This window comes from Lutra lutra, chromosome 13 (assembly GCF_902655055.1).
Source record: "Lutra lutra chromosome 13, mLutLut1.2, whole genome shotgun sequence".
Taxonomy (NCBI): domain Eukaryota; kingdom Metazoa; phylum Chordata; class Mammalia; order Carnivora; family Mustelidae; genus Lutra; species Lutra lutra.
Genome location: NC_062290.1, coordinates 91922770 through 91947982, shown reverse-complemented (window position 1 = coordinate 91947982; position 25213 = coordinate 91922770). Strand labels below are relative to the sequence as shown.

At 49.4% G+C, this 25213-nt stretch overlaps 1 protein-coding gene across 3 annotated transcripts; it reads right to left on the bottom strand.

Moving 5' to 3' along the window:
* Positions 1–1523: 1523 nt before the first annotated feature.
* Positions 1524–25161, bottom strand: GTF3C4 (general transcription factor IIIC subunit 4). 3 transcript variants are annotated; one of them, XM_047700102.1, is made up of 6 exons: positions 24569–25161; positions 15650–17476; positions 12501–12631; positions 8541–8629; positions 6990–7087; positions 1524–1537 (listed from the first exon to the last, which is right to left on the bottom strand). In XM_047700102.1, the coding sequence occupies exons 1-5, from the start codon at positions 24923–24925 to the stop codon at positions 7023–7025; spliced, it is 2469 nt and encodes an 822-aa protein (XP_047556058.1). In that variant the 5' UTR covers positions 24926–25161; the 3' UTR covers positions 1524–1537; positions 6990–7022. The 3 variants fall into 3 exon arrangements, with proteins under 3 accessions (XP_047556058.1, XP_047556057.1, XP_047556059.1); XM_047700101.1 differs by lacking the exon at positions 1524–1537 and having other exon boundaries at positions 2037–7087; XM_047700103.1 differs by lacking the exons at positions 1524–1537; positions 6990–7087; positions 8541–8629; positions 12501–12631 and adding an exon at positions 14634–15537.
* Positions 25162–25213: the final 52 nt, after the last annotated feature.

Here is a 25213-nt window from a genome sequence, read left to right as displayed (position 1 = left end):
TTCATAAACTAAGTATTTTGTGGTTATCACTCACGAGCGACACGCGTTCTCAGCCCGACAGTCCCTGCTCTGTGTGGGCCACTTGCTCGTTCACAATTATGGTGACTAGTGCTGGGTCGGGGCGGAAATCCACTATGTTATTTGCTTTTCGTTTTCCCAGCCTCGTCTAGATTGATTTTTTCTCTTTTCTTGCGTTTTGGGTTGTTTAAAATCATGCTCTAATTTTCACCCTCGATTAGCTTAATCATAGACCCTTCTACTCTCCAAGTGGTGACTCTAGAGAAAACTCTGGAGTCTCACACGGCTTCGCTCGTCCTGGTCCTAGGCCACGCGAGGGTTGAGGGAACGGAGCACCTCGTGGGCCCGCGTGTCCGGCGCGCGTGCGTGGCTGCCACCTGCTTGGCCTCCGGCGCGCCCCGTCCCCGCCGCTCCTCGGACCTGCCTTCTGCCCACCTGAACCTCCTTTAGTGCTGGTCTGCGGTGATGCATCATTTCCCACGTTTGCCTGAAAAACGTCACTTTCGTTCTTAAAAGGCGAGCTTGTGGCATTCCGCCTTCTAGGTTGGCGGCTCCTTTCCTTCCCCGCGCCAGCGCCTGCCGCCTTCGCACGGAGCCATCGCCTTCAGAAAGTCCTCCTCGGGGTCTGACTACGCCTCCTTGCAAGGGAACCTTTTTTTTGGCTTATGAGTTTTCTCTTTGCCCTCGGCTTCGGGCAGTTTTACTACTACTCCGAGCCCCGTTGCTCGGTTGCTCATCCTGTTCTGGGTCCCGCTCTCCTGGGGGCTCCCGCAGGACAGTTACAGGTCGTCCCCGCAGAAGCCCCGGGGCACCACTTCACGTAGGACCTCTTCGCCCGACACGATTTAAGGGACACCTTTGAGAACACGAGGCTTAACATGCTACTGACCCTCTACTGATTCCTTCCCTCACATTCCTCGTCCCTCGTTCTGGAAGAAACCCAAGGCCCACAGCCCTGACTGGTGGAGTCGCCCCTGGCCACCGTCCTCACGTCCGTAGCTCCTTCCACCCCCGCTGCTCAGGTCTGGGCCTTACTTGCCTTCGCTGCTGATGGTGTCGGCCCTAAGGTGGTTTCTAAACTTCGCTAAGAACCATGTGAACCCGGTAAGAGATGCAAATAATATGCAAACAACTGTTATTTATTTGAGTAAAAAAGTGGCCAAGAGGATACCAGTGGCTCCACACACAAACACGACACATGTGAGGTCACCCCGTGATTACAGAACACGCTGCTAAGGGTGCGGCGCTGGAGGCCCACAGAGACGGGACTGGACTCAGCGCTAGAACCGGATGAGCCACGGAGGGGTCCGAAGTGGGGAAAAGCGAACGCCCACGGTCTTTCCTTAACTGGGCAACCGGCCGACCAGCCGCCTGCTGCAGCAACTGAGCACCTGTTACTTTCTCTTTGGTGGAAACTCGGGTAAGACTGCCCCGCGGCGCTGTCCGGACACAGACACCCCCCTCCGAAGTCTCCATTTCATTTTTTCTATGATCTTCACTTGGAATGTTTTCCAGCAACCTCCGTCCTAGTATTAAAAGCTCACGACACCGGTGCGGGACCTTCAGGAAAAGAAGGCTAGGTCGTGCAAAGGCTATGGCACGGTCCGGTTCGACCCGGGACCCTCCGCTCAAACCCAGGAAGGACCCTGGCCCTCCTCAGGTCCTTAGTCTTTGCTGTTCCGAATGTGCTAGAAAAGGGAACCATGCGCCATGTTAGAGGTGGCAGGAGTGTCTCACTGTGTGAGTCGGGAGCACCCACTCTGCCAGGTACTTCGCAGCGGGTGCTGCAGAGCGACCCAGACGAAGCTGACAGCTTCCGCCCTCGAGGAGCTTACGGTCGACTAACGGCCGCTCGGTACAGACGCGCGACAACGCAGGGAAGCGGCCGACTCCTCTGGATGCGGGATATTCCAGCAGAAGGTTCTCTTATTCCTAAAAGTTTTATTTAAACACCAAAAGTCTGAAACACACCACCTAATCCGATCGTAAGAATAAGAAACTCTCTCCTTTCTATAACCTTAAGTTTTCAGATGCCTGTTCTTTTTATTTAAAAAAATGTCCTATGTAAACATACATGTAATTCAAAGATTAGCACAGGTATTGGGTGAACATAAAATATCACTATACACAACACACACTTAGTTTTCTCTACAGTCTCATTTCTGTAGAAACAGGTTTAATATTCAGGCTCCTTTCATGAAGTACAAATCTGAGTCAAAGTCTTTAAAAAGACCCAATAATGCATTTTTGCTTTTAATTTTGAATTCGTACCAAAAATAATCTACCCGAGCCCCCAGCAGCCTGTTTGGCAAATGTGAAACGGAGAAAGCAGGAAGTGCCTCCAAGCCATTGCCGCCTCCTACACCCTCCAGTCCGGCCGCCTGACAGGACCTTTCCGTGACAGCGACAGGAGTTCATGGTGAGGCGAGCACGTTTTGGCTGCGGAAATAACAGGATTTAGAGTTCTGCCACGCCCGCCCCCCCAACCCGCCGACAGCGTCTCGCCCAGATGGCCTGTACCTTTCTGCCGGCAGGAGACTGTCCTCTTCCCTTTCAACTGTGGGCAAGCCTGGAAGGAAGGGCGCCCCTAAGTTGGAAAATCATATAATGCTCCGTGTACATGTTAGGACCCCCCGCACCAGGTGTAATTATAAAAAAAAAAACGCAAGGTAAGAAAAGCTGAATCACCTAACCAGATACAGAGGTTGGAGGTCCGACAACAAAAGGACTAACTTCTTTACGGGACGTTTCTATAGCCATTGCCCCGTTAAACTGATCGGTTTCCCGCCAGTTTTCAGGAAGAGCCCGGCTCTAAAACAGAGGACACGGGCAGCTGGGAGGCTTCATCCCGTCTATGGACTCCGCTGACCGGTCTCGTCAGCGCCTTGGAGCCGAGCTCCCCATCTTCGGAAAAACCCCACTGTCATCAGGATAGAGACGCTATAGGACCGTCAGGAGCAACTCCAGAGTCAGCAAACTGGACTCAACGCAAGGAGAGTCGGGTTTCACGGGCTCCGTGATCATTTTAAATAGCAGGCGTCAGGTGAGCGGACGGGAAGCTCTTAACTCCAGAAGCCTTTTTAGCTTCAAGAAAGAGCAGCTCCAAGTTTACTAGGAGACCCGAGACACAGCTGACTCTGCCTGCAGCTACCGGCTGACGCGCACACGAGTAAGGGAAATGGGAACCACTGAGTCAGGCCTTCTAGACGTTTTTAAAACGGACAGCCGTGAGGAGAAAGGTTAGACACTCCGTGGTCTCACTGAACGGCTCACGTCCACCCCAGGGGAAGAAGCATCTGAACATAAAGGTGTATTCGTGATCCTTCACGGGAGCCACGCAGAGGCCCGCCACGTCCACGGTGGGCTAGCTGAAGACACTCATGGTTGCTCTGGCTGTTCGTGCTGCCCAACACCTAAAAAGAAAAAACGCAGAACCTACCTTTCCCTTAAAAAACAGGCCGGCTGGGGCCCCTGCGTGGCTCAGTGGGTTAAGCTTCTGCCTTCGGCTCAGGTCATGGTCTCAGGGTGCTGGGATCAAGCCCCCATCGGGCTCTCTGCTCAGCAGGGAGCCTGCTTCCCCACCCCTCTGCCTGCCTCTCTGCCTACTTGTGACCTGTCAAATAAATTTTTAAAAAATCTAAAAAAAGGAAACAAAACAAAAATACAGGCCAGCTGACTTAGCCAGCATTTCTGTTCGTCAGGAACAAGTTGGCATAGGGCAGCGGGTAGTGGCAAGGGGCTAAAATTTAGCAGACTCTAGCCCCAAAGGCCAGCCAAGAGTTACTCAGCACTCTGCCAGGGAAATAATGAAGTCTTGAAGAAAACCAGATATAATTTACCAAGTTAAAAGCCAACACTATTACCGTTAGAGAGAAAAATCACTATGTGCTATCGTCTCTTCTAGGAAGGAGACCTACTGTGTGAGGTAATTTTTAGAAAACTTATCACTGATCTATTGTCCTTTCAAAGGTGAAATCTGCTGGCTCTGGGCGTGTCCTGAAGCTGAGAAAACAAGAGGAAGGGAAAGTAGGAGGACTCACCAGGAAGGAAAAGCGCGAGAGCAGAGGGGCCAGGGGCGAGCAGGCTGAACAGAGCCCGCAGGCGGGGGCCGGAGATCCGGGTTTCATTCCCGGAGCCGCGGCAACTCAGCAAAGCGGGGCAGTTCCTCTTCAGCTGCGAGGGGGGCTGCCGGGGAGCAGGGGTTTTGTGAAACCCGCGCGCGCCCCCTGACAAGCACCAATAAGCACCAACTTCTGCTTCTTAGCTGACAGCGGTGTAATTACAACAGAAAATATCTTTCTATCTAGTTATCACCTTTTAACGTTCCTTTCACCTAATTAACCCCTGGCACTCGCGAATAGGTCCAACCCACATGCTTCCACGTTCTCTTAGAAGCAGAAAGATGTCACACTCAGCCACAAGCTTCGCCAGCAGTTCTAATAACTCCTGACGCTGAAAAATAATTGGTAGCTTTGGCAGATGTGATAGTAGGCAGAGACGGCTTGAAGTCTGGGTGCTGGGCACATGAGGGTTTCGGAATGAGTATCAAGCGTAACAAGCTATCCATTTCTTATCTGGAGTAACGGGGACAAATTAACCGCAGGCAGAGAGCGCGGGATACAGGTGTGGGTATCAGACTCCCGGCACGCAAGCGTGCTGTAGCTGGAAAGGTCTAATTGCATCGGGTCTTCGCGCCTGACTCCCGGGCAGCGCGGCAACACGGCCTCCCCCATCTCTGCCGCTTCTCACCCAGTTCTTAGGGCGACAGCCGAGATAAACCTGAAATCCACGAAACGGATCGGGCCATTCTAGGAAGCATGGAGGGCATGACGGTGTAAGCCAGGAGAGCCAGTGGGCTGGAAGATTCTGGGTGTCAGCCCTGCTTTCCCCAAGTCCCACTGACTGGCTCTCTGTCGGCAGGTACAACAACCCTTCGTGCGAGCAGAAGCCAGCTGTGTGCGCGATGCGGCCATGCACGAGGGGGGCGTGCGGGCGCGGGGAGGGGGTGCCTCCCTGCTCCAGGCACGGAAATTCAGGCTGAGGTGGTGGGTGAATTTTAGAGTCTGCAGAATGCCTACCCCCGGGCAGAGAGAAGTCACGTTCTAGTAAAACAGTTGCCATGTTTATTCCTACAGAGAATATACAGTAATTCGGGAGACCCTTTTAGTTAACTCCCAAGAGGTCCATCTGCCCCAAAACGTACAACTGCTTTAAATGAAAACTTAATGTAAGTTTTAAATGGCAGCGGCACAAAATTCCCCGTAAGAACAACTCAAACACTGACCCTGATAAGGAACAAAGAGTAAGTGAAACTAAGCAGCCGTGGTCCCCAGGACTTGAGACAGCGACGGGCCACGTGATGTCTGAGCTGTGCAGCTTGCGATCCCCGTGCCGCCTGCTTCTCTTTCTGGAAAACCAATTCAACGTGCGGGCCCCCGTATCTGAATCAACACTATTCTTGAAATGACCAAGAAGAGAAAGCGAAGCAGAAGACTCCAGCAAAGACAGAATTAAACACAGGAGACAAGACACAATCTGAACAGGAAACAGAAGCCATTTCAGGGCAGGCCGCTTGGAGGCACCTCTGAAGGGCTCTGGGCGCCGGTGCCTGTGGCGGGGAGGAGGTGCTGGGGGGGGGCACAGCGCCAGTGTTTCTAAAGCAAGGGCAAGCAGTCCTTCACTGAGGAATCACGACAGAGGCAGGAGCAAGTGTTAGAATAAAGGCGAAATAGCCATCATGTAAGCGGAGTGAGAATCTCCCATTTTGTACTTCCTTCCTACTTCCCAGAAGGACGTACCATTTCCACACGCGGGCAGCACAGTCCTGTTGCTTAGCACCAAGCTCTAGGACGCTATTTTCGCAATCCAAGAACACTGTAATTCCCGAATGTCCATTTTTAATTTTAGATTTTAAGACCAATTAATGCCTAACGTCTCCTCTGAACAGCCCACAGGAAAAAGAGCTACATTCTAAGTATCAGGGACCCTTGCTGGGAAGAAATTCCCGGGCTCTCATCCACAAAGCCACACGAGCACAAGCACTGGAGCACAAGCACCTGCACGCCGGGGCTGCCCGTCACTTTCTGTGAGTTTTCTGGAAGTCTCTAGATGGCCTGCACATTCTTATAGTGGATACAACTGAAATGTCTGGACATGTCAACATTAAAAACACTAAAAGTTTAAAGGACAAAATATTCTTTTTCTTCTGTGTACAAATATCTCATCTGGGCTACGACAGTCAGAAGCAGGAAGGTGACATGGGTGGAGAGGAATTCCCGACCTCCTTGACATGTTAAGGAGTCAGGACTGGGGATCCATCACGCGGGAGCTCGTCAAAAATAAGTCGCCGTTATTTACTTACAGGAATCACCTGATCTTCTGACACATCAAAACCAACTTTAGTCTTGGCCTCGACCTCTTAAAAATACCGTTTTATGACAATGTGTTCAGTACGCAGCAGAGACGAGAATCCGTGGGATACAGATCTGTGGCTGTTTGTGGGAACAAAGGATCGGGGTCAAGCGCCGTTTCGGACACGCGCCGCGTCTGCCGGCGCACGACACCCCGGGCCAGTGGTCCACGCTCTGCGGGGCCGTGGGGCGGTTCCAGTCCAAGGCAGGCATTAAAGCCCAACTCGGTCCAGCAAGGCCCTTACCCCAACCCTCCAGAAGAGATCATTCTGTTCCCAGAAATGACAGGGCGTTCTTTCTGTTCAAGTTGCTTCAGTCAAAACACTTGAACAGTAAGTGTTCCTCACCGGGTGGGGAGTGGGGGCCGGCGCTCCTCTCACAGTGACTCACAGCCTCTGCGCTCGGCCGTTTCAGAGCTATCCCGTAGTCCCTGGAGACAAGACGGTACTTCAGAAAGGAGTTCCCAGGGCCCTGGTTCTGCTCCCGAAGAGGCCGGCCGGCGCGAAGCCCAGGCTCAGCCAGCACATCCCACGTCCTCAGCCCGAGGGTGTCGTCCGTGACCGAGCGCGCCCGTCCCAGCGCCCCCGCCGCCGCTCAGAAGACTGGAGAATCGCAGAAAGGGCAGGGGCTCTGCAGTAACCTCTTAATCCAGTCCGGATCTGCGAGAGAAACACAAGCGGCGCCAGCGTGAGCTTCAGAGGGCAGGCGGCCAGGCTGAGCCCTGGCCGGGCTGCCGAGGACCGGGACGCCCCCCTCCCCTGGGCCCGGCTCTGTGTCCTCGGACAGCGCCTCCCTCCCACGCTCTAGACGAGGCTAGACGAAATCGTGCTTCACGAAGCTACGTGTGTGAGGGCATTTTCATCCCTCTGCGAGGGAACGGAACGCAAGGACCACGAATGAGTGATTCACAAAGCTGTTTCTTTGGCTGAAAGGACTGCGCTCCGAGGAGACATCCTTCCTACGCTGTTCACGTGCAAATCCTCTTTGATAAAATGACAGTGACGGTCATTTTCTAAATGCATGACTCGGAGCCAGGCGTGAGTATACTGGGTCAACACCTTCTCCCCGTCACCGCGACCGCCCTGCTCTCTGACCGCCCTCCAGGCCCCGCGGATTCTCTACTCTCCCAGAACTGCACGCAGCGCGACGCCGTGTCCGCTGACAGCGGTTTCTCTGACCCGTTTCGATCTCTTCCCGATTTCCCATCTCATCAGCGCAGCGACTCTCAGCTGCACGGAGTGTTTGTGCGTTCCCCGAATTTGTTTCAAAATAATGCAGTGAGAGGAGGGAAAGGGGTGGGGGACTACCGACGAGACCTAAAAGGCCACGAGCTGACAAGAGCGGAGGCGAGTGACGGGCATGTAAGGGTTCTTACACGCTCCTGTCTGCCTCAGTACGGGATCGCGTGCTCCGTTAACAAGTCAGAACACAAGCTGCCTACGCACCGCCTTCTCAGAGCAAGACCGTTCTGGAGTAAAGATAAAACGGCAGAGTTTCGTGTGGAATGCTTTCTGTTTTAGTTCATCGAGACCACAAGTCTTCCCCAAACACGTATATAACCGTGTGACGCTCACATCTAGTTAGCTCATTTGGTGGGGCTGTGATGTGACTGGGCCTCAGGTCATGAATCTGACGTTCATGTGACAACTGCAGTCACGAAGTCTTGAGCGTGTCTGTGATCTTATTTCCAACTCATCGTCTCGGAAACAGGGGCTTTGTCACCAGGGCTATCAGAAAGGAGAATACCGACCAACCTGAAAAATCCCATCGTGGCTACTGGAAGAATGACTCCAAGTGCGTATGTGGTTACTCTGCCTTAGCAACCGTGTCTTTGTGTACCTTACCATTCGCAGAACTTCCGTCCAAATATAACCTCTGTCTGCCATCTAAAACAAGCTCTGGCATTTTCTTGAACGAACGCTCTGTCTTGCAGGGACAGAAGAGCCCACGGCAGCCCTCCTTATGCACTAAAATGCATACGACCTACTCCAATTCTCATCTTTTAATGAGTCGTTGCTTCATGATCATCCCGTCAAGAGCAGAACGAGCCTGCTGCCCCCCGCATGGCCTTAGGCGAAGCCAGGTGAGGCTCGAGGTTGGGGAAGCACTCACCGTCCGGAGCTGGATGGCGGGCGATGCTGTCGTGGAGCAAACACCGTCTGTATATCAAGCTCTGGCAGGACTGGTAGGTTAAAAAGCACCTGAGAGAAGACAGACCCCATCATCAGGAGGAAGCTGCAGATGACGGTTACTGTCAACCCATACACTAGCCAGGAAAGCGCAGAAAGAGCTCCCAAGCCCGTGGCAACAGTGTACCCCTCGGTACAAAGCTGGCCGGCCTAGCCCACGTTTAGCGAGGGTCTGGGTGCTGAGCCAGGAGCTCTAGAGCTTCCGGTCCGGTCGGGCAGCTGCTTTTTGGCCAACTGCAGGTCTGAGAAAGAGTTTATTCTGTCCATACTTTGCTTTTTTTTTTTTTTAAAGACTTTATTTATTTATTTGACAGACAGAGATCACAAGCAGGCAGAAAGGCAGGCAGAGAGAGAGGAGGAAGCAGGCTCCCCGCTGAGCAGAAAGCCCGATGCGGGGCTCGATCCCAGGACCCTGAGACCATGACCTGAGCCGAAGGCAGAGGCTTAACCCACTGAGCCACCCAGGCGCCCCATATACTTTGCATTTTTGACATGTTAAAAAAGAGGAACATGTATTATACAGAAAATTATTCTTGTATGTGATTTTTAAGATTAGGTAAAAGCACTATCTTTAAGAATCTGACAGTACAGTGGGGAAAACCTGAAAGATACAAAATAATGGTGCAAACAACGAGACGGGACGTGAACAAATGTTCACAGGCTCAGCTCTATGCTGTGACCACTCCCTGGGCCTCCACGGGGACCAGGCTAGTGAGGGAAGGGGAGATGCTAGGCGATGGCAGAGTGCATGGTGGGTTGTGTAGGTCCGGCTTCCCCACAGATCAGTTCTTCAGCCGAGTAACTAAGGAGCAGGGCAACACAGAGAAGAGGGGTGAGGGGAAAGAGTCCAAGTAGGGGTACCTCGAGAAAAGACTTGGGTATTACAGGAAGAAAGGCTACACCTGAGTGAGAGCAAGCACCCATTCTCACATGGAGAAATTACGCCCGGACCTTCCGGCATTAACTCCATCCAGCAAATGTGAAGAGAATTTCTGTGAAAGAACCCATCGAGAGACAACGATGCACAGTGGTGACACACGTGAACTCTGGAGCCGGACTGCCAGGCTCTCAGTTCTGCGGTCACCAGCTGGGTGACCCTGGGTAAATTATTCATCTCCCCCAGGCCCCCCTTTCCTCACCTGTAAAAACAGAAACGACCGCAGTGCCCCCATGCATGCTTGCTGTGCTCAACAGATGTTAGGTGTTACTACTACAAGCCTACTACTATTACAAACTTGCTTCCCATTCGTCCCCTAAAAATCAAATTAGAAAAAAGCATAAGAACACAGTAAAATTCCGAAGAAATCCAAGTATCTATCAACAAGGAAGTAAATAACAGAACGTCTGTACTGTGAAACCCTCTACAGCCATTGGAAATGGGATCTGGGGGCGCTTGGGTGACTTGGTTGAGTCCGACTTGATTTTGGCTCAGGTCATGATCTTAGGCTCAGGGAGCACAGCCCTGCATCGGCTCCATGCTCAGCAGGCAGCCTGCTTGACCTGCTCTCTCTCTCCCTGTGCCCCCCGACCCTGCTCACACCAGCCCCCTCTAAAGTAAATCTATCTTTAAAAAAAAAAAAAGAGATCTATGTAGTAATGTGAAAAAAATGTCCACAATATTTTGAGAAGAGAATTGTCAAGTTGATAAGATAGGATGTATAGCAGGGTGCCTGGGTGGCTCTTGATTTCAGCTCAGGTCATGATCTCAGGGTCCTGAGGCTCTGCACGCAGCACAAAATCTGCTTGAGGATTCTCTCTCTCTCTCCCCAACCCCCCCACCACCTCTCCTCCTGCTCACATGCTCACTCCCTTTTTTGAATGAATAAATCTTCAAAAAGAAAAGAAAAAAAAGAAAAGATAGGATGTGTAGCACAATCCTGTTTCTGTTAAAAATAAATTAAAAAAATTAAATGGGTGGGGTGCCGGGGTGGTGCAGTCGGCTGGGCGTTCAGCTTTTGGTTTTAGCTCAGGTTGTGATCTCAGGGGCGTGACACGGAGCTGAGTCTGCTTGGGCTTCTCTCTCCCACTACCCCTCCCCACTAAGAGCACACATTCTTAAATAAATAAATAAATTTAAAAGATTAAATGGGTGCCTACCATGGACCAGGCATTGTTCTAGGAACAGCTGTGGACAAAACTACAAGCTTCTCCGTCCTCCTGGCGCTTTCTACTCCAGAGGAGAGGGAGAACCAAAGAGTAAAGCATCTATGAAGTGGTGATGGCCGCTTGGGAGGCCAATAAGGCAAGGAAGAGCAACGAGAAACACTAGGGCATGCCAGGGGGTGCTGGCAGGGCACACCGGCCGGGTGCTATAGTGCTGGTAGTGTGGCCACGAAGGCAGGCTAACTGATAAAGGGGCACTTGAGGAAGCCTCGCGACCACCCGCTGGGAGAGCAATCCAGGCAGACACCCTGAAGTAGGAGAGGCACCTTGTGCACGTGCAGAACCATGAGGCCGGTGTGCAGAGAGTAAAGTAAGCAAGGCGGGGAAATGGGAGATGAGGTCAGAGCCGGGCCGGGCCGGGTTGTGCAGCTCTGATCACTAAAGGGATTCGGGCTTTTACTCATCAGGAATGGGCGGTCTCCAGAGCGTTCTGAGCAGAGAGGGGTGGAGTGGGTGAATTTTAGCAGGCTCGCAGCCGTGGCTACGCGGCACCCGGGCTGGAGGGCAAGGGAGGCAGTGGGAACCCCTGCGGGGAGGGAACCATATAAATCTGGGCAAAAGAGTGTCTCACGCGAAGACTACAGAGGTGGAGGCAGTGAGGAAAGGCTGGATTCATATTTGAAACGCCTCTGAATCTTCCAAGCAGAGACAGTGAACAGGGGTCCAGCAGAAAAGCCTGGTTTGCTTGGGGGACAGAGTCAGGCTACAGATGTCCATTCAAGCCACCGGTGCGCAGACGGTCCACGACTGCCAAGGAGTGTTGACAAAAGAGAAGCAGGTCCACGACAGACATCAAGGAGACGGAACAGAATCAGGAAAGACAACGGAGAAAGAGGGAGAGGCAAAGAGAAAACCGGGGGGACTGTGTGTGGGAAAGCCAGGAGATGAAGGGGCCGCGGGGAGGAAGGGGGGAGCAAACACGGTGTCAAACGCAGCTCACGGGTCTATAAAACCCGAACACAACTGAGCTGCCCTCTTACAGTGACATGGGATGGTAAGAGAAGGAAGACCTCCACCTTCAGTATAAAGTTAAACCAAAAGAAGTGGATTCGCCCTTCTTTTGTATTCCATTAGCTTAAACAGGTACTACTTTTGTAGCAATTTTTAAAAATTTAATGCTGCTTCAAAGGAAAACAGTATTATCAAAATAAAGAAATCCCTCTTGGGGCACCTCAGTGGCTCAGGCGGTTAAGCCTCTGCCTTCAGCTCGGGTCCTGATTTCAGGGTCCTGGGATCAGGCCCTGCATTGAGCTCTCTGCTTAGTGGGGAGTCTGCTTTTCCCTCTCCCCGCTCATGATCTTTCTCTCTCTCAAAGTCTTAAAAACAAAAACAAAAAAAACCCTATCTCAAGCAGTAAAAAAAAATCCTCTAAAAGAGTGTCCTCCTTACTCAGACTGATAAAGTCTACATCTTGTTTTCTTTTTTTTTTTTTTTTTTAAATTTATTTGTTTGACAGAGATCGCAAGTAGGCAGAGAGAGAAGGAAGCAGGCTCCCTGCTGAGCAGAGAGCCCGATGCTGGGATCATGACCTGAGCCGAAGGCAGAGGCCTTAACCCACTGAGCCACCCAGGTGCCCCTACATCTTGTTTTCTAACAGCAGCGTATCTCCAACCCAGTGGCACAGGCAACATTATTCTGGACACACACTTCCCAGGGGCTTGCACTACACAAAAGTGGAAAATGAGCGAAAGCACGGGCTGGCTGAAAATGAACGGCTTACCGGAGCCAGATGTGGCCATTGGAGCAGACAGCCTGTTTGCGATCTGTGAATGGCAAGATCTCTTTGCACAGACTACAGTGCTCAGGGAAAGTCTGTTTGTTCATCTTCTTCGAGATGTGTCCAATCAGCACCTAGTAAGACAAAGCAGTAGCAACACTGAGCGGCACTGAGTGCAAGACTTCCCGGAAGCAGACGGGCGGACGACAGCAAACGCTGCGCGAACACGAGCTCAGAGGCCTGCATTTCCACGCAGGCTGGTCATACTGTCTGGACGCAGCAGAGTTAGACCCTCACCGTGTGTGGACTGGCTGAGTAGGATAAATTCATTTGGTGACCCTGTGACAACAGGGTGAACCCCAACAACTAAAGAAAAAACTTCTGAAAACCAAAACCTTATCACTTGCCTTGCTTTAGCAGCTCCTGAAACAAGGAGTTCAGAGTTCTACTGGAAGACAAAGTATTTAGGTCTTCTGTAACATGGCTTTAAGAAGGAAAAGCATCATCTCTATGGGCCAAGTATTATGTGAAAGTCTAACTTTGTAGAATTGTACAAATGTCCATTCTTATACAAAATTGTACAAAATGCTCATTCTAAGACAAGCTTACAAATATAACCAGGATTTTAAAAGGTAATTCCCCTTTCTCACAGCCCCAAGACCCACGAGCAATCTAGTCCAGCAGCCCGCAGCTTGCGATCCACTGAGCCCCATCGCAGAGGCAGGGTGGGCCCCGCTGTGGTGCTGGGACTGGCAGAGAGAGGTCGACAGGACAGGCTCTAGACCCTGGCCCTACTTCCGCATCACTTTTCTCTGCCTTGTTTATTAGGATTATACCACTTTAAAAATGAAAGTATAAAACACGCTGCTCTACTTCATTATTTGGTTGAAAAAACCTTCACTGGCTACATCATTCGGAGGCACGGGGTACACCAAGCCTTAAGGACTCTCATCTTACGAGGAGACAACGTCCTTCGGGGTTCTTAAACCATTTATACGTAAGTTCTCGCAGAGGAACTCTCTACTTCAACCATTCACTGAAATTAGTTCACTGAAGTTTTGAGGGTATCTTAATAGCTCAAACTAGTGTCTTAACTACGCTGTATATAATTTACAAACTTAAAGCCCATTGGCTTTGGCCTTCTGTTTTTTCAGCCTTAAGAATTCTAATTTATGATCCCTTCCAGCAGGAACAACCACCTTCCCTTCTCTTCCAGACAGCCCAAATATCCTGGTACTGGTGCCATGCAAAATCTGCTTAGAATTGCTCTAGGAGAGATGCACTCAAACTTTACATGAGGAAGAACCACTTCTATGTGCTCTCACCAGCCTCGACCAGCAGGCCCACCTGTGTCAGTGCAACTCACACATCCCCAAAGGGGGAAACATTCCTTCCAACAGGGCAAATACTGGTTCTTGGGGGGACAAAAATTCTTACCCTTTTTATGCAGAAAGTACATTTAGGCAGTATCTACCACAAATATGTACAAAATATAGCTGTGGAACTATTAAAATGTCGCAGGCAGGAACAATTAGGAAAAAAAAGGTATAAAAAGGCCGGGGGGGGGGGGGTGGCGGCGGCGGTAATAAACACCGCTGGTCTAACGGCACTGACACACCAGGCAGAGATCTCACAAACAGCGCGTAATCACTAGCATGTCCGTGCACTGGGTGTGAAAAGGTTCATTTCATGCACATGGTGGGATTTTTTTAAGACATGAAATGCAGTGTTTCTAATCAAAACTCGGTTCTATCGATAAGCAGAGGCACCATCTTCTCTTCTTCAAACTGGCTCTGCTGGCGCCCTGGGACTGCTGGCCGTCCCCGCACTCACGCCACACGTGGACAACTGCCTAAGCCGTCACCGCCAACTCCCACCACCTATTTCCTAAAATGTTTTGTCAGTCTTTCACAGCCTCTTGTGATACTCCCTCTGGGTCCCGTGAAACAGTGATCACCAGGAAACTCTTTGCAATGGTCTGCTGTGTGTGGTCTGCACAATTGAGACCACAATGAAGCAATTTTTAAAAGCTTTCAAAGATGGAAAATCAGTTACATGAAAAGTACCTTCTTGCCATTACTCCAAATCTCCTGTTGTGTGTAACGATTTTAGGGGTGGGGACACACACACACACACACACACACACACTTTCCAATAAGAAAATGCAACAAGGAATTTGTGAGTGGTTTAACGTTAGGCACGAAGATATTTTCATTTATTACCTTCAATTTTAAGCAAGACTTTAGGCAGTGAGAATAAGTGTCAATCTTAACAGTAGTAGGGAACACAGGCTTTTGTGGTTTTGAATATTTTAGTATAAAATAAAGTATGTTCCTTGAAACACAAATTCTTCAGGATTTTGTTGTTGTTATTGTTGTTCTTGAGAATTTTAGCGGCTGTTAGTTCACAAAGAAAGGTTCCCTGATACCAGGATAACAACGAGCTACATAAAGTTAAGTGGTTTCTTTTCCGCAGGAATTCTCAGAATCCTTAGAAGGATAAGGTACACTGGGACCCTCTAAGAGGAGGACAGAGTATATGGCATTTCCTCAAGCTTGGAACCCTGGTGTTCTATCAGGGAACTTGAATTCTGTGGAATACATTTTGGATAAGACTCCAAGATGCTTCTAAATCAAAATCAAGATTATGCCGTTTTTGTAAAAATAAACATTGTGAGTAATAATTTGCTTACTTGAACATGCCCTCCCTGACTGTATCAAAGATCTCAAGTCCTCCCAAGTGTGACCAGTCCCTGTGCTGCCGCCAGTGCTGACCCCCGTACCCCCAGAACCTTTGCAAACAGGAAGGAAAGAAAGCAGAGTGTCACCCTTCCCCTGCTGTGACCGCCCAGTCACATACTACTCGCTAACTGAAGCCTCCGCCAGCTCATCCCGGGCCTGGGGATCTCGGCCCGCCCGCAAGCCTTGCCTATCAGTGAAGGCTGCGGTGAATGGAAATATTTGTTGTGTGATCTGAATGTGTGCTCTGCATTAATCTGTGTTTCCTATTTATTCTCCTGCACTTCATGCCAATCAACTACCTACAAAATATCAAAGCGAAAGCTGGGTTAGGAATGCCACGTAGACCTTTTCTCCCTCATGAAGAAAGCAGACCTTTTACGGTTTCAGCATTTCTGCTGAGAAAACACCTACCCGTGCCGTTCGGTCATCACACTCCTCGTCAGACATCAGGAAGTTACAGAGGCCTCGAGTGGGGATGCTAGTGTTTTCTGTGATCCAGGTATGCAGGTACACCTCCCCTAAGACCCGCTTCATGTGCTCCCTGGTCAAGTGCATTTCCACAGCTTCGATCTTCCCTTGGATCTCCAGGAGCTTCTCTTCCATCGGCTCACGGCCCCCGGCGTCTCCGGCCTGGGTCAGGGGGTCGTCGGCGGGGTCCTCCGCATCGCCCTCTCTGCTCCTGTCCTGCAGGCCCTGCCGGTTCGCCTGTTTGGAAGACGTGCCTTCCTCCTGCTGTTCTTCCTCGGCATTGCCCGTCCCGGGGGAGTCAACCAATGAGATCTTGGAGTCCTCGTGGGTGGGCTTCCATAATGCTTCTGAAGGGGTTTTCTGCATGGACTGATATAAAATCCTCAGGAGGAAGAGTTTGAAACGCCAAAAATAGGTGGCTCCGCTGCTTTCAATCTTTTTTTCCAAAGCTTCTTGTAAAAACTGAGGGATATGTTTATCCTTTAAAATCTTCCAGCGCACAAGATCTATTAAATCCACCTGCTTGAAGAGATTTTGAACGGAAGATTCCAAGAGCTGAGCAGCTGCCTCTTCAAAGGTTTTGAGAGTAACAAACTGGACCTGGTGGTTCTTGTTCACGGGGTGGAGGCCGTTGACCATGCCCTCGGTGGTGATGACAGCCAGGTATGCGCCGCAGGGGCTCACTGCTATCCCGTGTGTCCTCACCGAGCCGAACACATCTGAGAGTTTAATTAACTGGTGTTCAAACTTTAATGCGACATCGGTGAAAATGGGAATCAGCTGCCTCACCTTCCCGTCGCTGGAACAGGTATATACGGTTCCATTCTGCTTGTCTGCGGTCATGGAGACGATCGGCAGTGAGTGAAGGCCCGTGACGTGGGAATTGTGGACATTGAGACCTGCTTTGGAGATCAGGAGAAGACACCAAAACACGTAGGATCCCCTCGCAGCCACCACTAAGCTACAGCTGCACTTCTGGTACGGGTGGTAGAGCGGAACACATTTAATGCTGTGCACGGGCAACTGGTCCATTTCTTTCCACAAGACAACGGGCTGCCTTAAGGTGAAATAGCCTTTAACTGCTTTGAGATTGACAGGAAGGATTTTCACAGGTCCGAAAGCGCTCCCCACGATAAGGCCGCTCATTTTCCGGTTATTGTGCTCATATTCCCACCAAAACAAAACACTAGGAGAGTTGATTCCTGACTCAATCGTGTTGCACGAAGAGATGGATTCCTTCCCTACAAAGGGCAGCTGAAACTGCCACACAGCAATGTTGCCGTTCTCAAAGAGGACCGCCAAGAGCACACTGCCCACATCCCGACACTCGTTGTTGTGCTTGACTTGCTGCGTGGTGCAGACGCCCGACCACTCCATCCTGACGGGTGTCTGCATGCTGTGCCTCCTCTGGAACTCCGCGAAGTCCCCGAGATTCCCCTCTGGAGCCTCATTTTTAGAGAGCCTGTAACTGGTCTCATAGAGTCGCTCTCCGTAAATCTCAGTCAGATCAACCAGCTGGACCCACTGCAGTCTGTTGAGGTTAGCCTGGATGGTCAGGCGGTTGTCCATGGTCAGTGCTGCCAAGAGGCATCGGCCATTTGCATCGCAACCCATGGGGGACCAGCTGGTGTACTTGAATCCTCTCATCGGTGGCAAGGCCTTCCCCTCAGGGTTGAACACCCTATCCAACATGAAAGTCTGACTGACGGTGGGGTCTTTGGAGGTGGCAAATTTCTCCTTACACTCAGCAACCTCTGCTTTTGAGCCGACCTGAAAAGAAGAGATACAAAAACTCGCAGATAAATACTGCACTCTAGGAGGAATACATTGACATTACTTAGGGTACTAACTGATTAATCAGTTTTAACTGGGCCACATTAATATACACAGAATTTTGTATCAATTCCGTTAATTTTGAAAGACATACATTTAAAAGATCAAGTACATGTCTGAAAGTAAACGAGTACTTACTCGGAAAGTAAAAATTTTTTCAAGGATTAGAATAAATGTCGCCATTATTCAAAGCCTGGCTCCCACACTCTTCTTAGAACTGCCATGAGCAACAGCCATCACAAGGATGTACTTGATCCTTAAGAGTCAACACAGCACTTAGCTGAACTAGTCACAAAGCCATAAATATGTGACATAGTCATGAAAACATATCTCCGTATACATCGTTGATAAAACTGGGTATCTGGGTTTTTACAACGTCTTTGTGATACAAATGTCAGTTTTAAGTCTCTATTTAAAATTTCACTTAGCGATCGTGCTGAAAGCCTACTTCCAACTGCTCTGTCCACTGTTTCTATAGAATAATGTCCACTCCGATTAAACTATTTGCCATTCCTTGAGTACTCCCTCCTCGGCCTCCCTTGGGCCCCTTGTCTGGGATGCTGTTTTCCTATCTAAATCCCATCCATCCTACCAGACCTAATTCTCTCTCTGAAGCCTTCGGAGATCTTTCTGGCTTTCTCCCATTTCTCCTTCTCCAATTTTGTGCCACACACCAGCGGTGCTGTTTATTTAGTGCCTGGCTGTATGATGGCAAGCTCTTTAAAAGAATTTTAAAGGAACATTAAAGACAAAGGAAGAGACAAATGACCAAAAGAAAGTGATCTGGAGCCAGGAAGGCTAAGGCCAAAATAAAGCGTTAAGTCAACTGAACCATGTCTTCTGATATGTGCGAAGCAGGAAGAGAAAAACACTTGACCCTACTGTCCTTAGGGAAATTGACCCAGAGCAAGAAAGCAGAATCATACAGATTTAGTGACAACCTCCTTTTATGTAGAAGCTGATCTTCAAACTGGAAAGGGTAGTTATTACACAATTACAAAGGAATTCAAGCCTAAGACATATATGGATATAATAAAAATCACGTTAAATGAGTTTAAGTCCCCAAGACCAGAGGAATTACACTCTAGGACATACAGGATAAACCTGGAAGATACTGAACTCCAAATGACTGACTAGTCCTTGATAAAGCTTGGATAACTGGGAATGTGTCAGAAAACCAGAGTACAATAAACACTTTTAAAATATCTCCTAAATGAAAAATAGGTAACAAATATTACAGACCATAAAACCTGCTAGGGAATGAAATCCCTCAGTTGTTAACAAAAGAAAGGTTTGTGAGGCGCCTGGGTCGCTCAGTTGGTTAGGTGTTTGACTCTTAGTTTGGGCACAGGTCATGACCTCTGGGCTGTAGGATGGAGCCCTGTGCTAGGCTCTGTGCTCAGCGGGGAGTATGCTTGGGATTCTCTCTCCCTCTCCCTGCTCCCTCATGGTCGCGTATGCTTTCTCTCTCTCTCTCTCTCTCAAGTAATTATCTTTTTTTAAAATAAAGATTTACTTATTTGATAGAGAGAGAATGCATGCACAAGCAAGACGGTTCAAGCGGGGGTGGGGGGATTCAGTGGGAAAGAGATACACAGACTCCCACTGAGTAGGGAGCCAAGACACCAGGCTGGATCCCAGGATCATGACCTGAGCCGAAGACAGATGCCTAACTGTCAGAGGCACCCAGGTGCCCCTAAACAAATAAATCTTAAAACAAATAAACAAACAAAAAAAGTTCGTGTGGACAGAAGTGATCATCAGAAACCAGCATAGGATAACTGGAAAAATCTAATCTTATTCTCTTTTCTGCTGGAATTGCTAAACAGCATAAGAAGTACAGAAAGGCAGATATAAAGGTACCCAACAAATGAGTCAGATGACTAACGTTTCCTAAAGTGTGTTACGTAGAACATTACTCCCCTAATTTGTCTCTTGGAAAAGAGTTCTGTGGCCACCTAAGTTTTGGGAACATTGTATGTTACACATCATTTCTCCGTGAAGGTTCTCAGGAGCACATTAAATGCTTTGGCCAGGGAGCTGCTGACTTAACCAGAGTTTTCCAGACTTTTTAAAATTTTTATTTATTTATTTATTTTTAAAGATTTTATTTACTTATTTGGCAGACAGAGATCACAAGCAGGCAGAGAGAGAGGCAGGCAGCGAGAGAGGAAGGGAAGCAGGCTCCCTGCCAAGCAGAGAGCTCGAAGCAGGGCTTGATCCCAGGACCCTGGGATCATGACCTGAGCCGAAAGCAGAGGCTTTAACCCACTGAGCCATCCAGGCACACCCCCCAAACTTTTTTTTTAAACAATAAAACTTTGTCGGGTGGTATCATCCTATATTTTCCTAAAGAATACTCTGGAAATGGTGTCTTAGGCAGTATATCTTGATTTAGAAAGGCATTTAAGATAGCCTCTTGGATACACCTATGGACATGCCAGTGAAATAGACTGGAAATCCCAATTAAACAGAGGTGCAGCTGGCTAGCCTGTTAATAAAATAATGCTAATCAAAGCCCAGAGCTTTGTATGGGTAGATAAAATCTGAAGTATTACAGAGAAGCACAGCATAACGACTAAAAATGCCAGACTACCTGGGTTCAAATCCTGGCTCTATCACACATGCGCTCTGTAACCCTGCACAAATTACTTAAACTTTCTGGCCCTAATTTTCTCATTCATAAAAAGAACACAATAATGTATGTGTCACAGAGTTAGGAAAGTTATATAAGTCAATATACATAAAGCATCTTTTAAGAAGGCTTCATGCCCAACTTGGGACTTGAACTCACCACCCTGAGATCAAAGAGTCCCTACAGGCTAAGCCGCCCGATGCCTGTACAGCATCTATTAATAAGTGTCAGTAACTGTTAGTGAGGAGGAGGAGAAGCAGGAGGAGGAGGAAGATGGACACTCTCTGGGGATTAAGTACAAGTTAATGAGCCCTAATAAAGTATGTAAAATGCAGAGTAGACATGAAATTGTCCACCAGATAAAGGGTAGATACAAAATCACCAAATCTTATGACACCGAACGCCAAGCAATAATCCTTAGGACAGGTAAATGTCCTACAAATAAAAGTTACTCTAGAACTAGGAGTAAACTTGACAGGACCTATACCCCAGAACAGCAGCAGAGGATGACATAAAAGAAACGCTTGGTCCCGCTCATTGTAGGAAGAATCCTTGAAGGATAGAGAGAATCTTGGATCTCTATAGCAGGGAAAATGGTTTTGTGTAGCAATTGCTGATGTATTAGTTTGAAGGAGTACAGCGCCCTCCTTTTAAGTCTCCATGTCACAAAACCAGCCATCAATTAAAACATGTACTCAGATGGCCAAGGAGTACACCTCATAGCAGTCCAGTTCCCAGAGGACCACACCCAGTCAGTCATTTAATTACAGACTACTGTTTCCAATTGGCCACTATTACTACTAATAGTTAATTCCTTCATAAGCGCCTAATGAACAGAAATTCACTTGAAGCTATTCTACAGGAAGCTTCTTGAAGGTAGGAGTAAGATTCCAAAGATAGCCAATAGTTATTTAACTTAATGTGGATGGAGTTAATGTTTTCTAACAAGCCTAAAAATTCATGCAGAGTAAAATTAGTCACTCAAATTTTATTAGAATTTGGAACTGTATCCAATTAGATGAGTCACTGAATCAGCTGTCCAATGGGCAGAAAAATTGCAAATTACTCTTAAATCACAATTTCACTGCTTTTTTGTATCATTCGCTTACATCATTCTCCTTGGTATCATGTAACTTCAGTGTCCAGAACAGTAACTTGCAAATAGCAGATATATGAACTACTGTGAAACTGCACATTTTCCTGAAATTCATAATCTAAATAATGGGATCACAGAGCAAAAGCTTCAGAGGAGCTGAGCATCTGGCCTTCTAGCAGGGCCCTACAGTGAACTGATCCAGGCTGCAGAATGGCCACCTACGTTTCATGTCAGAGCAAAGGCAAGCTGGACAGTACAGAGCAGCTGAAATCCCTAGGCACTGCCAAAGGGTAAAGTCATCAAAGTACTGACACAGACTTCTTTACATTCCTACCACTGCAGCCCTGATTTACCCGACAGAGGCCTCTTCCAGAACCGCAGGGACAGCTTGGCATTCACTCACCAAACGCTCCTAGTTGGTGAGACTGCTAACTGATGGACAGTTTGTGTGACGCGCATACCGAAGAACGGGACACGAGGGGAAGGTGCCACTCATTAACTTCCAAGCGATCCACTAATTACAAGCAGCATATGAAAGATTTCCTAATACTTATTAGACAGTTGCACAACTAATGAGTCCAGTTTTTATCAGAGTATTATGGCTATCTTCATATCCACAGCTACAGTATTGACCGAGACCCTGCTTTCTTCATACCTGCATGACCGAGTTTATTACTTCGAGTATCAACAGCCTGCCGGTGTACTCCCTCTGCCCCTCCCCCCGACTTGTGCACACGCATTATCTTTCTCTAAAAAAAAAAAAAAAAGAAGTCTAAACAACACAGGTTTTATCATCCCCCTTGTACAGACAGGCCTATATTGCTATTTTGTGCCAAAGCCCAAATCCGTACCCTCTATTTTATACTAACCCTAATCATCGTCTTCTTGCCATTAGGCCCCCCAGATTCATGTTCCTGAACCATTCCAGGCCAGTCCAGGCTCATGAAACTGTTACAGCACCTTTGGGCTTCCTAGATTAAAGCCAACTTCTTCAGACCAACATTCGGAGTTCCTAAGTTGGCCTCACCTCACTTTCCCTCTCTAGAAGAGATTGTCTGTTGACCCATCATTACTCACACAAACAATAAAGTATGTCTACGACTTAATCATGTACGTGAGTCAGACGGACACCTCGTTCCTGCTACCCAGATGCCCCTCTGCTCCTCTTACAAGACAAATCCAAAGTTCTCTCAGGTCTCCTTCAGATTCACCACCAGATAACACTCCCTGATTAAGGGCCTCCCCTCACTATTCCTGCTATTCTTTAAATTCTCTCTGCTAGGGGCGCCTGGGTGGCTCAGTTGGTTAGGCATCCCGACTCTGTTTCAGCTCAGATCGTGATCTCAGGGTCGTGGGATTGAGCCCTGTGACAGGCTCTGCACTGAGTACGGAGCCTACTTAAGAGTCTCTCCCTCTCCCTCTGCTCCTTCCCCCACTTGAGAAATCCTCTCTGCTGGGACACCCGGGTAGCTCAATCAGTTAAGTGTCTGCCTTTGGCTCGAGTTATGATCAAGCCCCAAATCCTTGTCTCTGCTCAGCAGGGAGCCTGATTCTCTCTCTCCCTGTCACTCTGCCTACTTGTCTTTCTCTGTCAAGTAAATAAACAAAATCTTTTAAAAAAATTAAATTGAAAAAATTCTCCTTGCTAAATCATTAAATCTGGACCACGTTGGGCACACACACTTAAAGTTTTCTCTAGTTCGTGTACACGTGAACATCCTTAGAAATGGTAAGGCTATACCTTTTAAGCTACTTTCTTCTGCCTCCATCTGTTTCTCAATTTCACAGTATTAACAATATCTGTCTACCTGATGTGGTTATACTTGAGCCAATTTGTTCATATTTTCTCCTAGAAGATTTTCAGGTGTTAGTCCTATCAGTCTACCAGTGATTGAATGCAACAACAAACGTTTAAGTGTGAGACGCCTGGGTGGCTCAGTTCGTTAAGCGGCTGCCTTCGGCTCAGGTCATGATCCCAGCATCCTGGGTTCAAGTCCCACATCGGGCTCCTTGCTCGGCGGGGAGCCTGCTTCTCCCTCTGCCCCTGCCTGCCTCTCTGCCTCCCTGTGCTCGCTCTCTCTCTGACAAATAAATAAAAATAAAATCTTAAAAAAATAATAAATATAAAACATTTAAGTGTGCTAAAAAAAATTAAAAGGTGGTGTGGGCTCCCTGCTCCCTAGCCACAGCTAATGATTCGTGTCTAAAATGGCAGTGCAAAAAAAGTTTTAAAACCTTCCACTTTCACATAAATACATTTGCTGGGCATAGATATACACCTTTACAGTGCTTATCACCGCCTGATATTACAGTCGTACTTGTTCATGACTTGCCAAAGAATGTGCGCTCCATGAAGGCAGGCACTTGGCTTGGTACGCTGCTTTATTTCCAGAACCGAGGTCAGCACCTAGCTCATATACGGTGCTATTCAAGTATCCGGGGAACGAATAAATACACACTCCTTATAGATCACATACACGCATAAAGATTTATAAAGGAGACAGGAAACGTTTTTATACTTTAAAACCACTAATGAATGATATGACTTACTATCTGGGGAAAAAAATAAATTTGAAGATAGTGATACTAAAACAAACTAGGAACCCTAAAGTTCTGAAGGCAAACTTGGCTTATACGAAGCTGAAGACACTAAATGTCCACAAAGGCCCTGAAATCCGAGAACCGCATTTATCTCCGGAAGCTTTCCTGTCCATGCCAATCCCAAAGATTTCCCGCTGTGAAAGGAAAACCCTGGAGCACCCAGCTGCTCAAGGTGAGAAGGAACGTTGATATACTAAAGTCGCTAAGATAGCTGAGGCAACGAGAAGGACCAAATTGTCTTCTCCAAAGCAGAAGCGGCACAAGAGGAGAGTACGTCACGGTAAACAAAGCCAGACAAGGGCCCAGGGAGTCGGTTCCAGACAATGGGAGCAACTGTAGAGGCGAGGTCTGGGGTTGGGTCAAAGGGGGTGGAGTCTCAGAAGGCACCACCGAGAGTCATCAGCGCCAGCAGTGGGGCAGGCGCCGGGGCCAAGCAAGGACCTGGCTCCGACGAAAGCTCCGGGGATACCTGTGTGCGTCGGAAGGGGGTGGGTGATCTGGAAAACTGGGCGCGAACGGCTGCGAGGTTTTCTGTTTTTAAATACGGCGACCCCGGCCCTCAGCCCCAAGCGCGGGATGCGACGAGGGGAATCCCCGGAGTGGGAGCAGGCCAAGACTCCCCAGGGACCGGTAACGCGGCCGCGGGAGGGAGGCAGAAGGAGCCCCTGGACCTGCTGGGGTCCGGGGGGTGACTTACTTTGAGGAGGCAGCTGTTGAGAGGAGCGGGCACCGAGGTGCGGTGGATAACCAGGTCCTGGCCCGGGTTGTGCACGTCGCAGATGAGCTCCAGCACAGCGATGCTCCGGGCCGTGGACACGGACACGCGGTGGTCCTCGGACCAGGCCAGCGGCTCCAAGCCGCTCACCGCATACTGCAGCTTCACGGCCGGCTCCCGCCGACTCACCAGGAACCGGAACGCGGCACTGGGCCCGGGGGCCGCGTCTGCCGCTGGCTCCTTCCCGCCCGCCTCGCCGCCCCCCTCGCCCTCCTCCTCCTCCGGCGGCGCAAGCCCGTCGGCCGCGGGCCCCACCCGGGCCTTGTCGGCCGAGCTCATCTCCTCTCAAGTGCAGAGGCCGGATTCCGGGGCGCGCCAACCCCGCGCCGCCGTCCGGTTGCCGCCTCTTGCGCCGCCGCCGCCACCGGGCCCCGGCGCCCTCCGCGGCCGCTTTCTCCCCTCAGGCCCCGAGCGCCGCCGAGCCAGGAAGGACCCCGCCGTTGCTAGGCGACCCAGCCCTGCCAGGTGGCCAAGGCGCTGCCTGTCTAGAAAACGCGCCTCCTCGGCGGGCGGGACGGAGGAGCGACCGGGGTGGGCGAGGGAAAGGGGGCCGCGAGGGCTCCGTCT